This window comes from Lagopus leucura, unplaced genomic scaffold (genome assembly GCF_019238085.1).
Source record: "Lagopus leucura isolate 7727_CA_CO unplaced genomic scaffold, USGS_WTPT01 Super-Scaffold_739, whole genome shotgun sequence".
Classification (NCBI taxonomy): domain Eukaryota; kingdom Metazoa; phylum Chordata; class Aves; order Galliformes; family Phasianidae; genus Lagopus; species Lagopus leucura.
This window is the reverse complement of record NW_024962255.1, coordinates 1,377,708-1,390,613: the sequence shown is the minus strand read 5'-3', so window position 1 is coordinate 1,390,613 and position 12,906 is coordinate 1,377,708. Positions and strand designations below refer to the sequence as shown.

The window sequence follows — 12,906 nt, the reverse complement described above, 5'->3', positions numbered from 1 at the left end:
AAAGCATAAAAACCTTGGTGTCTCCTTAGGAGAAAGGTAGCTATAACTACAGAACTCATGCTCTCCAGACTAATTCACCAGCTTGTCATCAAAATCCTCTGTATTGAAAATTTCAATTAATGCCTACAAGAAAATGATCATTGATTGAAGAACTGGTTTCTGTTTCCTGTTTGACCCCCACATTCTCTAACTAACTAAATCTTCCTATTGCCATCTGTGAAGTCTGTCTGAATGCAGTTTTGTGTTGGAAAAGCCTCTGCTTTGCACACCTTACAGTTTTGTTTTTTGTTGTTGTTTTTTTTTTTTTTAATGATTCTTTTTCTATATCATTAATAAAGGTTCTAAGGGACTTTTAACTATGTTGTTACACCACTAAGTAGCTGAGATTTCTGTATTCTAAGCCCCAACATTTATTTAGCTGTTCAGTGCTGTTTGGTGACACTCCTGTCCTCACACACCACCTTTTGACTTTTAGTAACTGCTTGTTCCATCAGAATTGCTTATGCCTCCACCAAGCGAGATGACTTTCCATTTAGCCATGTGGCCTGGCTGACACCATTTCATCACTTTACATACCTTGCAACTCTCTGGATTGCTTAGAATGATGGACTGTGCTTCCTAAGTTATTGTTGCTCTGATTGATAACCTAGAGCATTAACAGGCTGGTTTTTCTCTGACCTTGAAATACACAGCCTGTCACCTCTCACCGTTAACACTACAGTCCGATGAACAATTAAGGATGCATTAGCTGAGTAGTGAGGAAAAAATATTTTTTTTTTTCCTTAGCAACAGGGCAAAGCTGTAGATGGGCAGGAGAATGTCAGGTGAATGAAAAGAATGTTAAGCTCAAACAATTTTATCAACCTGTGGTGTGTTTGGATGGGAAATCAAGGCAAGAATTTGTGTCTTCACATTTCATGGAGTAGCTGGAAATAGGACAGGACTTTTGGCTGAAGAAAGGAAAAGTTTTCCATGCTCTTTATATTTGGCTAGGAAGAGCGTGTGTGTTGACTCATATATATATATAATAGCTCCACTCTTGTTTTACTGCGTACTGTATGATTTGCGTGGATTTTAAATCTCCAAAACAAGTGGACAGTCATGGAAATACTCAGCCCTATACCCTCCCTGCTTGATTTTGACTACTCAAGTCCTGGCAAACAGAGCAGCTGGGTGCCTTGTTCACAAAGGCAGTCAGGAGCTGGCAATATGGTGTGGTTACGTAACATCCCATTCATTCATTGGTCAGATTCTCCTGTATGTCACTGAAGACTCAGCTTTACTTGTCCTGTTTTCCCACAGTGTATCTTAGTCACTGGATCACTAGTCTATTTCACTAATCACTAATCTAAGTCCAGAAAAACCCGTTGTCCATCTTTTATTTCCAAGTTGTTGAATAGGCATTTTGGAAGACGTTTTAAGTCTTCTTTGTGTTTTGTGTATGTGGTTCTGAGTATCCAGTGCTGACTAATAAGACTGAAGTACCACAATATTGAACTTTCAGGTGTGGCTAAAACATCCATAGATTTGCACTGTAGTCCGTACAGGAGCTTGAATCAGATTGGTGAGGCTTAGGACTGAGAAGCTTAAAGAACATGCTGCTGGATACAGCATGCAGAAGTGTGGTGCTCCTGGGCAGTCAAGGTAGTCTCTTTGTCACAGCAGTGTCATCTGAAAGACTAACCATTAAAAAATGTTTGCACATCTAGTGGTGTAGTTCAATCATTGCCACAGGCTGTTGTTAATGAAAATGGAATAAAAGTTGTTGTCCTAGATGCTAGGCAAAGATGTGGTAGAGCAGCTTATCCTAAAAGTGTGCTGCCAGGGCCTTGGAGCGCTCCGGTGTTGGCACAGACACCATACACTATTCTACCTTTCTGCTTCTTTTCCTTGGCCAGAGCAGTGCAACATTTCAGGTGGGCATTCAGTCACTGAGGGAAACATAAATAGTCTTATTTCAGTGCAGTGTGTGTTTGATGAAAGCTGCACTTTGAGATTTCAGTCATCGAAGAGGATCGCTAATTATTTAAAGCATCCATCTCCCTTGACATTTGGATTAATTACATTGCCTGGAACCAACAGGTAGCATTAGATCAAGGTAATTTAGGCAAGGATTTACCACTTGAATAGCATGCAGGGAGTTAATTAATTACAGTAAATTTTCTGTTAGTGCTGTAAGTATTATCTGTATCTGCTTTATACCAGTTCCCTTGTCCATTAAGAGTAAAGGATGCACAGGTCTTACAGTAAATACTCACTGAACAGATTTTATATATGCAAAGGTTTGTATTTTAGAAGGTTTCTGCTTAGCTGACCTTTCTGTAATCAATAAAGTGGGACTGGAAAAAAAAAAGGGCTCTGTACTGTACAACTTTAGAATTACCTTGATGTGGCACATTTAGTGAGATTTTTCGGTGCAGTGGAAATTAATATTTCTGAAATTCATGAAAGGGGACAATATTGTGCTTCCTTGCCTAAAGAAACTCCCCTTGAAATGATGTTAATGTTAACTGTATAAATGGTAGATAAAGAAAAATCACTGTTCTCCTGGAAAGTTATGTGCTTCATATCAGAAAGCCTTAACTTGCTTTTTATCTGTTGTGAATTTTCCGTTTAGAAGTGAGAAAGCTGCCTAGCAAGACTTCCTCTTTAGGAGAGAAGGGTTTTCTCTGACCGTGAGCTTGCTTTTTTCACACCATCTGTCATATATTAAAGTGAGATTTGGAAGGCTCCCGAACATCCAGTGTTTGTACCACTTGTGTGCTTCCCTTACACAGGTGGTACTCCCCATAATGGCTTTCATTTCATATGCAGGGAAGAGGTGGTTTAAATAATCATCGTGAAGAAGTAAAGTACTCGTGCTGCTCTGCAAATAGATACAGAGAGTTGGAGTTCTGACTCCACTGTCAGTGGCTGGAGACTGTCCCACCAGTGCCATCCATTTGTCAGGGTTCTTCTTGAGTGCATGTGGGTTTCTCTTCCTTGCCTATGGAAGTTCTTGTGGTTTCTCTTTGGCTGTGTGAGTTCTTAGTTCAGAGGGGTTTGCTTTAGGGATTTTTTTCTTTTCTGTTTCTCTCTGTCTTCTTCCCAGACTTTTTCTGATCTTTTTTCATCATTGTCAAGCTCTAGCCTTGTTTGCAGCCTCAGTTCTCCTAAATTTCTTCTAGTGCAGCTAGGCATTTCTTCTGTATAACTTGGAGAGGCATGTAGAGAGTCAGTAGATGTTGCTTGTAAAGTTCTCATACCGTGCACTGGAAGGAAACAAGGTCTGAAAATAACTGGGGCTCGCAGCTTGCTGATAGGAGCACTCTGCAAGGAGCAGCATGGTCCCCTTTCCTCATGGCCTGGTGGATGTTGTTTGTTTATACAACTTCCATGCACACAAACAGGTCAGCAAACAAGGCGATAACCACTTCTGCATATTTACCCATCCATTTTTCTAGCTTTCCATCCTCCTTTACCAATAATTTTTGGACTCCTGATAGCAGTGTCATTCTTCAGGCTGCCACTCTTGGAGCACTGCACAAGGACACCACAGCAGTTTTCGTGGTATACCATTCATGTGTGTTTAATGCTGGTCCTTTTTGCTTCCAGTAACTTCAGATCTGAGCAGCCATTTCTCCTGCTTTGTAAAGAGTAGGTTTTATTTCAGGCATCCTAAGTGTTGTTCTCCTGAAAAACAGATAAATCCTGTTATGTAGATCAGAAGCATTATTTACAGCTTCTTTTTAATCAGATAAAGCCCTGGGCTTTAACTCAGATCTTATTATTTGCAAACTAGTTAAATCTAGAGATGGTAACGTTTGCCTTAGAGTTTGTCTACGTTAATAAACTCGCTTGACATCAGAGCTGAGAGTACTTCCTCTCCAAGGCAAAGAATGTTCTCAGCAATTCCCAATCTTGATTTAAATGGCAGCATACAAATAAGTCACAAGTGAAATCTTCAAATTTATCATCTGTAACCTTTCTCAGGGTTTGGTGTACTTAGGATGAGAGATATTTGTGCAGGCTATGTAAATGATGCATTTATTGCTTAGGGAAGAATGATATGTGTAGGGACTACTTTCTTGGCCCTAAGAAAGCTATAAATTGCAGCCACTGGTCTCTTGTTTGACTTACAGTTAATATGAAAGAGAAGTAAGCACTGTTTGCTTCAATAATAAATGGGAAGAGCCTGGTATGAAGCTGTAGCACTTTTTCCTCTGCGTGAATTTCTGGTAATAACTTCAACGCTACTTTCCAAACCACGTCCAACAAATATTTTGTAGAAGAGTCAAGGTTTTTTTTATGGATCTCTGTAACTGCATTATCCTGGTACTTGCATGAGGAGTACACATTGGTAGAACCAGTTGTGAGTCAGATCTCTGTATGGTTACTGCAGGGAATAACCCACGTTTGTGCAAAGACTTTCAACGGCAATTAAACATATGCTGTGATGTTTAGAGAGCCAACTCTTCTTTCTCAAGAGGCTTCTGTTCTACTGTCCCTTCTAGGATCCTCTGGAAAACACAGCAACTTTTCTGTAAGAAATTCGGGGTACTACTTGTCAACAGTATAGCACAAGGGAGAATAAAGAGGGGAGAGTTAAAAGATTCTAGCTGCAGCTGATTTTTTTTCAAGCATATTTTCTTCACGTTTTCTGTTAATATTTCACAAGCTTTGCTGGAGAAATCCTGCTCCACACCGCTGGTGATTCTAAGTGTTGCCTTAAGTTTAGTCTGTCATATGCAGGCCATGGGAACTAAGATGTAGGTTTTGGATACATTGCAGCACTTCTGAAGTACTAGAAGTGGTAAATGAAGAGACATTTTTTCTCTTGCATCCTGAGGTTCCGAGATGTGTGGTATAGCTATCTTTTTCCCCCCACTAATGAGACAAGAAAGCTGGCTTTGCAGAATTAAAGGCTCTTAATTACCAACTTAAAAATTGTAATGTGATGACTTGAGAGAAGCATCCTCATTTCTGTCTGCTTAGGCTGCCCTTAGCAAGAATGTACTGTGGATGTGGGGAATGAAGCACAGTTTGCATGGCTCTGGGAGGGATGTCAGGCAGACACAGCCACTTGCAGCTGAGAATAGTGGCAAGAAATTGCAGGCTTCCCTATCAGTACAGGAAACCGAGCTCCATACAAAATACAGTGAATGACCTTTCCTCAGTCTGCTTTCTTTTATCCTCTCTGTGGCACACTTCTTATCCCTAAAGCATGCATTCAGTGCCCTGGCACCCTCCTGCACTGGCTGACGTGCAAGGAATTTACCTTGACTGCTGTTGCAAAGGGTATGACCCAGAGTGTACCTGCTTTGTTATTTTCTCCTCCAGCAACAAAGAGCTACAAGCTAGCCCTAAACATAACTGTAAAGCAGTAGTTATTTAGTCGGTGTGATTTCTGTGTTGCTGGTGACTTTTTACATTGGACAGATGATTGTGATGTTACCAATATTGCTCCATGCTGCAGTTTTGAATAAGACACTAATTTATTCAAGTTGTTTAATAAAGGCTATTTCAGCATGTCAGCTTGCAGAGAACTTGAGCAAAACTTTGGAGCCATCTAATGGGGATATAAAAATGTTGATTTAAAAGAATACATATTCTCTGGTTATTGTAGTTTCTGATGTTAATGGCAGAACTGCTTCTCTGTGAATCTCAAAGAAATACAGATAATTAACTGACGGTTGCTTCACCTAAAAGGTTGGCATTATTTTATCAGTGGGATGAGGTACGTTTCCCAGGTTCAGACAAAATAGAAAACTTCTGGAGTGTTCTCCCCGTTTTTTTCCTCATTTTCAGTTTTGTTGTTACCAGTGTACACAGGAGCATTGCTGCTACTACAGCATCTCAGTGTGAATGCTTCTCTTGGTGATCCTGCCACTGCACTGATAGTTCACTAAATTGTGACCAATACAAAAAATAGGATATATGTGAAATGGTATTATTACAAGATCTCATTTTAGTTCCCGGGAACTAAATGCTTAGGGTGAACATAAAAATTTAATATTTTAAAATAATTTTCCTAATTTGCATCTCAATAAAATAATATTCCTTTGCAGTGATACTGTTTTTTTTTAGTTTATGTATAGCTTTGAGACTCAGTAAGTGGAGCTATGCTCAATGGCAGTGCTGGCAAGCAGGTAAGGAAGGGTGCTTAAAAAAAGCAATCAGTTTGAAAAATACCAAGCCTATGGATAACAAAAGAGTTGGAAACAATTTCAAATCTCTCTCTTCCTATCTCCTTCTCTTCTTTCTTGTGAAATGCTGCAGACTTTCTTTTTTTTTCTTCTAGAGCTGAGTTAAACTTTCTTCTTTTCAATTCTTTCTGTCCTGGGGGGTTAAGATTGACCTGGAATCCCTCTTCTTCAGTATGTCATATTCTACATCACAGAATAACCTGCTGAATAACTCAAGGAACCAAGCTTTCACCATCCGTATGGTGAAGTCATGCTGGTAGCTTCATTTTCTGTGTTTGTCAGGTAAAGTCTATCTAAGGATACAAAGGCATAAAAAGTGTGATTCTTCCTGTTCTTAACCAGGGAGTGCTCTGACCGGATTCCCAGTATGTCTGCGTTGCAAAGACAAGCAAGAGCTTTGTCTTTGGTGTCACCTGATAACTTGAAGCTGGTTGTGCTTTCATCTCTTGAGACTGTGTGCTCCTCCAGGTCACTGACGAAGATATTAAAGAGGATCTTAAAATCCAGCTTAAAATCCAAGTTGTATGAATTAGAGCTTAACCTTCCCTGCTGTCTCCATCTTCTTGTGCTATGTGAAATCTGAGTCTATTTTGGTGCTTATTCAAATGACCCCTTCTAGACTTAGGCTGCATTTCAATAAGCTGTCTATTTCCAATATTATTATGATTGGATTTCAAGATTACTTGAATAAAAGCGCCCTTTTTTTCCTCAAGGCAAAGTAATACCGCAGGGGTGTGCTATTAATAGCATGGTTCCAGAGTAGAGAGTTGCTTGGATTTTGGTCCTTTAGGGAAAGGGCTTATTATGGTTCCTCATAACAAGTTGGCGTGTTGATCTGAAATAAGTATGTGAGCACCCCCACAGCACGCACCCAAGTACAAAAATGAGACCTGTAAGTAAATCACAACAGTAATTTTGCTTTCAGCACTTCCTTCAGAAGCTATCAAATGCAAATGTGTCTTCTGGCAGCTGTTCTCAGAGCTGCTGTGGGTTGATTCAGTGTTGTCAGAAGTGAACATAGCACAGATTATCAGACACAGGCTGTTAAAATTCTCTGCGATGGAAAAGAAATATTTTTTCAAAATGAGAAGTACTTTCTTAAGCCAATATTTTCCATGCCATATTTGTCTCAGTTTATTAAATATAAGAGTTTTTATTACTCTCTATTCTGCGGAATTGAGTAAGCTTAGGAAGATTAATTTACCTTCACTGCATATTGTGTATCATCAGAGCAAACATTCTGGAGTGTGTTTTGTGTTGACAGTGATGCATGAATTGCAAAGTGCATTTTCCTTATATACCTTGAACGTGGGAATGGCAGTTTCAGAAACAATTAGCAAACAACTGAACGTAAGCCAATATAAGAAGCTAGCCTGAGAGCATCTTTTTTGGTTTGTTCATTTCAGAATATCCTCACTTAGTTACTTTTAATGCACTAAATATTTACTAGTGGTTGCCTATTGTGGAACAGTTCTGTTTTCTGTGTTTGCCATTGCACAAGGCATTAGAGAACAGCTCTTTTTCTGAAAGAGCTGCATTGTGCATTTAAGTTTGTGTTGGGTTTGTGCTTTGCTGTGCTGGTATTTAGGTCTGCTAACACAGCCTGCTGGCACAGGTAGCACTGCAGTGTAGCACACAGGACACCCTGCAAACACAACAGGCAGATTTGTAGCTGTGTGAACAAGACAGCTGACTCCAATTCCTGTGACTGGGCTGCTTGCCAATGCTGAGGATTTTGGAAGGTGAAGGAGATTGACCTGTTCCTGGATCACTCCTGCAGAGAGTAAGTTATCAGATTGAACTGGTGACACAGCAATGAAAGCATGACCACATACTATTAAGACAGTAAGTAGGTTTTGAGTACATTAGTTGTCCTTTGCAAGTGCCAGTGTACTTCTGCTCTGTGGCAAACCAAGGAGCATGCCCTGTAATAAAAATGAGGTGAAATTCTGTTTTTATTATGGACCTTTAAAGCCGTAGCTCAGCATGAAGGAGGTACAGCAGCAGATGTTTCAGATAAAATCCAGAGATGTCGATGAGCTTTAGAGCTATCAGGGTGCCTTTAAAGAGTGTTAAAATGGCAGCATCAGACTTAGTAATTTGGGTTTAGGAATAGGTTTTGCCTCCTCTGGGGACAGCAGCTACCTGAAACAATATCATATTTAAAAAATGCTTACATTTCATTGTAAGGTCATTCTACATCCAGCTCTGATGATTGGATTAGGAAAAGGAAATCTGCTTTGTACTGTCAGTGGCAATCCAAAATGAACAGTAAGCATTCTTGTCATGCCTTCTGTGTATCATAGCAAAATTAAGGCCGATGAGGATGAAACAGTCGTTCTGTCCCTCTTGTTCTGAAAACCTGAGGTTCAGGTTGGAACGAGTCAAAACATGAGGATTTGAAAAAGAAGCAGAATTTTTGGATTAAAAGTAGAAGTACAAAAAACTTCCAAAACATTCAGGAGTAAGTTTTTTTTCTACATTGTATTATATTTAGATTCTGATGAAGTAGTAGCATCAGCTGTGACATGTCCATCCAGTGCTCCATCACAGCAGCATGGCTTCTGCTGGGCAAGGCAAGTGCTGATGTGTCTTGATTTTGGGGATAGAGCATCCCTGCACTGTCTATGCCATTGTTTCTCTGTTCTTGCAGTAGTATTGATTTCCTGGTGTAATATTTCCATCTTACTGTGTTTTCTTTCCGTAAGCACTTCTCTTTTCCCCGATGAGTGACAACAACTGCTCGTTCCTTCTGTTTGCGATCTGTGTCACAGGCCACAGAAACAAGTATTATTAGCTGCATCTCTTCTGTAGTTATATACACAGGATGTAAAACAAAGGCATGCTTTTTGGTGCCACGGTGTTTAAATTCATGAAGCTCAAACTGAGGTGCTTCACCTCAGTGCAAATTATTTCACTCTCCAATTGCTTGAATTTGGGTTTTTGAATTAAAGATCCTGCAACTCTTAAAATATCACATTAGGCAAAACATATCTGATATGCTTTTTTCCTTTCTTTTCTTTTAAGCCAAATATAAGCTCTTCAAGTGAATAACATCTGTTCACAAAACTATGCAGAAATAAATGGGTCAGCTGTTTACCTGTGCTTCTATACTACATAGCAATAAAATTGCTGATCAGTCGTCATATGTGAAATTGTAAATTAGATGGTAGTTCATTCCATTCATAATTTTATCTTTCTCTGCAGACTTCAACTGCTACAGTTAATATCGTGGTGACGGATGTAAATGACAATGGGCCAGTTTTTGATATGTTTCTACCAAAAAACCTGTCTGTACAGGAAGAGGAAGCCAATGCTTTTGTTGGTCAAGTAAGGGTAAGTTGTTAAGTGCAGTTAGATTGCTTATTACACAAACATTCCAGGCTACTAGGAAAGAAGGCAAAGTAATTGCACCTTTGGGAAAACTCACGCTGAAGTGTTTGAAGTTGATATAGTCAGACATATTTATGTTAGCAGTTAACAAAATGATCTCTTTTGGGCTTTAAATAATCGTAATGTTTAATAAGTGAAAAAGTGTTCTTCCTATAACAATAGCACAATCAGAATTCTTGAGGATAAACACTGTTGGAAATACTCATTTGCCTTTCTTTCCTGATGCAACTGTATAACTAGAGAACAGGCACTGTCCTCACAATTCATTAACTACTATCTTAACAATGCCTGTAGTTAGGATATGGCATTTTTCATAGCATTAAAAGGGGCAAAGGCATATAACCATAATAACTGTGTTTCTTTCAAAATTTTTATTACTCATGATGTGTCATGTTTGTTGTTAATGTTCTGTTCTTTTTGAGTGAACTTGAGTTGTTTTCTGGCATTTGTGAATTGAGTTTCTAAGGGTTGGGCTTGACTTGATTTCTAATTTTGTTGCTTACTTGAAAAGTTTTGGTTAATTCAAGTTACATGTAGGCTCCTTCAGTATGGTATCATTTGCACTGGTACTGAAGAGGTTCTGCTTATGTGTGTGCTCTGCTTTCTCTTTGATACGGTATCCTTAAAGGTAGGTACTGCACTGAAGCTGTCCAAGCTCAGCTGTCGTTTTAAAGGGAAATAACTTTTCTTAGCATTAATGAAGACCAGAGATTTCTGATTTTGCTTTTGTTACACTGAGCTGAAATATCAGTCCCGTCTAAGCCTTTTTTTGATCCTTGCATGTGCAGAAGTTAGGATCCTTGTGCTTGAAGCTGTTTCCACGAAGATATTTTTTTTCATTGCTCATTTTACATAGTCGTTTCTCATTTTGAGTCCTCAAAGGTATGGACGTGATATTTTAAAACAGTACCAAGTATCTTTAAAATCCCCTTTGTGGATTTTTCTGGGTGCAACATTGTATTGAGTTTATTTTTAGTCTAGATGGAATTATAAAATAAAATATGTCACTGCGACAGAACCTCTCTCTGATAAATTAGCTTAATTTCTAAGTTGTGTTAAAATGAAAATATTTAATGAAACCTTTTGGTAGCTTATTCCTTCATGTGGAATGATAGAAACTAGCTATATCATTTTTTTTCTCGTGTTTATCACCAGTTCTAATTCTCAGTCTCCAGATGAAAAGAGCTTTTTCTTTGTTCAGAAATACTGGATGTAGTGTCTAATATTTCATATTCATGCAGACAGTGTAAAAAACAGTGATTTGGGCATTTGGAATTATTTTCTGTCCTCAACGAGATTATTGAAGTGTAAGGATGATTAACCTTTTGACGTAGCTGTGTTGTTTAGGGAGATTCTTCTTTAAACAACAGTCACTTTTGTTACGTTGTCCTTCACAGTACATTAGAAACCTCTCCATGGGGTTCTGTAGGAATATGTTTTATATGGAAAGCTGTAATGTGGTTAAAATGTAAAGGGCTAAAAGGAGCCTGGCGAAAGAAGGTAATACTTACTGTCTCATGTGTTTCCACTGCTAAGAATTAAACTGCTGGCTGACTGGCAAGGCTTCTTTTCAGAATCTCTTTTACAAAAGTCATTTCAAACAGCTGAAATCCACCATGGTGAGCACTGATACAGACGATTAAGAAAATAACCACTTCTTTGCGATGTTCCTTTCCCTTTTGAATGGTGACTTCTCAAAAATATATTTGCGCCATAAGATTAAAGATCCCCCCACAGATCATTCAGGCAGGGGATCTAGGGATGTGGGCTATGAAAAAGATGCTCCACTGCTTTGATGCCTCATTTTTTTTAATGGCAAGGTGTGGGAACTCTCAGCCCAGTGAGCATGCAGAAGGAAAGCATTACCCACGAGGAAGATAAAGTTATGGGCTGCTGAAGAAAATAAGACATGCAAACATAATGAGAGCAGATGTGAGGCATCCAAAAGCTGTAACGTTGACTAGCATTGCTGCACAGATGCCTTCTGTCATCTTCGAAACATGCCTAGGAGTGGTGGTTCCTTCTAACGAGGAAGGCAAACATCGCGCTCAACTTTGAGGATGTCAGAAAGGTGGATTTGGGGATCCCCAAGCTGGTGAGCCTGACCCTGATCTCTAGGAAGATAGGAAGGCCTCTTTGAGGCCATTCCCAAGCAAATGGATGATAAGACGGTGAATGGGAACAGCCATAGCAAATTTACCAAACCGTACCTGACCAAGTGGTAACTGTCTGGGCTGAGATAAATGGCTCAGTGAGTACTGGCAAGCCAGTGGAAGTTGCTTCCCTTTGCTTTGGGAAGGGCTTTGATGTGGTCTCTCATAGTGTCTTTATAGCCATATTATAGTAAGGCCCACACTTGAGGACTGCAGTATTGGGCAGTGGAGTGGGAAAGCTGTGGGGTTTGGGGAGCAGTGCCATCCAGACTGCTTTGCAAGGGAGGACAAGCCAGGGCTGGGGCCAGCATTGCTCAGTATCTTCAGCGGTGACCTGGCTGCCAAGGCCAAATGGCCAACAGTTATTCTAGTTGCCTACTCTTGGAGTAAATATTATAATAAAAGCGATTATATTCTTCATACAGTATTTTCGCGAATCAATTATTATACATTTTGTTGTTTACCAGCAGCAATATTTTTATTTTTATAATTGCTAGTAAGCATGGTATAGGTGAATCTAGGGATGTATTCTGTGATGTCAGTTATTAAAAAGGTAGGGCTGTAACAAATGTATGAATCTCCATGATAAAATAATAGAAATGGTCTCAATGACACTTGAAAAGCTGTTAAAATTTCTTCTTCCAATTATTTTTGTATTGGACTTTCTCTTCCTTTCCTCTGCCAAAATTGCAAAATTATGTCTCTTATCCTCTCATCTATTCTACACAATGTATCATGTTCACACCCCCCTTTTGAACCCTCTTCCAAGGTGCAGGTAAGTAACTCCAGAGAAGGACCTGGGAGTCCTGGTGGACAACAGGTTGGCAATGAGCCAGCAGTGTGCCTTTGTGGCCAAGAAGGCCAATGTTATCCTGGGTGCATCTAAATGAGCATGGCCAGAAGGTTTGAGGGAAGTGATCCTCCCCTCTACTCTGCCCTGGGGAGGCTACAGCTGGAGCAGTGTGTCCAGCTCTGGGCTCCCCAGTTCAAAAAAGACAGGGATCTTTTGGAAGCAGTCCAGCAGAGGGCTAGAAAGATGATGAAGGGCCTGGAGCATCGTCCTTATGAGGGAAGGCTGAGTAACCTGGGTCTGTTCAGGCTGGGGAAAAGAAGGCTGAGAGGGGATTTGATAAATGTTTATAAATATGTAATGGGAGGTGGGAGGCAAATTGGTG

General features: G+C 39.7%; 1 protein-coding gene across 1 annotated transcript in view; it reads left to right on the top strand.

The window, feature by feature from the left end:
* The window catches only part of PCDH15 (protocadherin related 15), a 383,291-nt gene that overhangs the window by 251,027 nt on the left and 119,358 nt on the right, over window positions 1–12,906 (top strand). Inside the window, exon 18 of the mRNA XM_042862789.1 lies at window positions 9,393–9,521. Coding sequence (XP_042718723.1) covers window positions 9,393–9,521 — 129 coding nt within the window. The remainder of the gene's footprint in view (window positions 1–9,392; window positions 9,522–12,906) is intronic.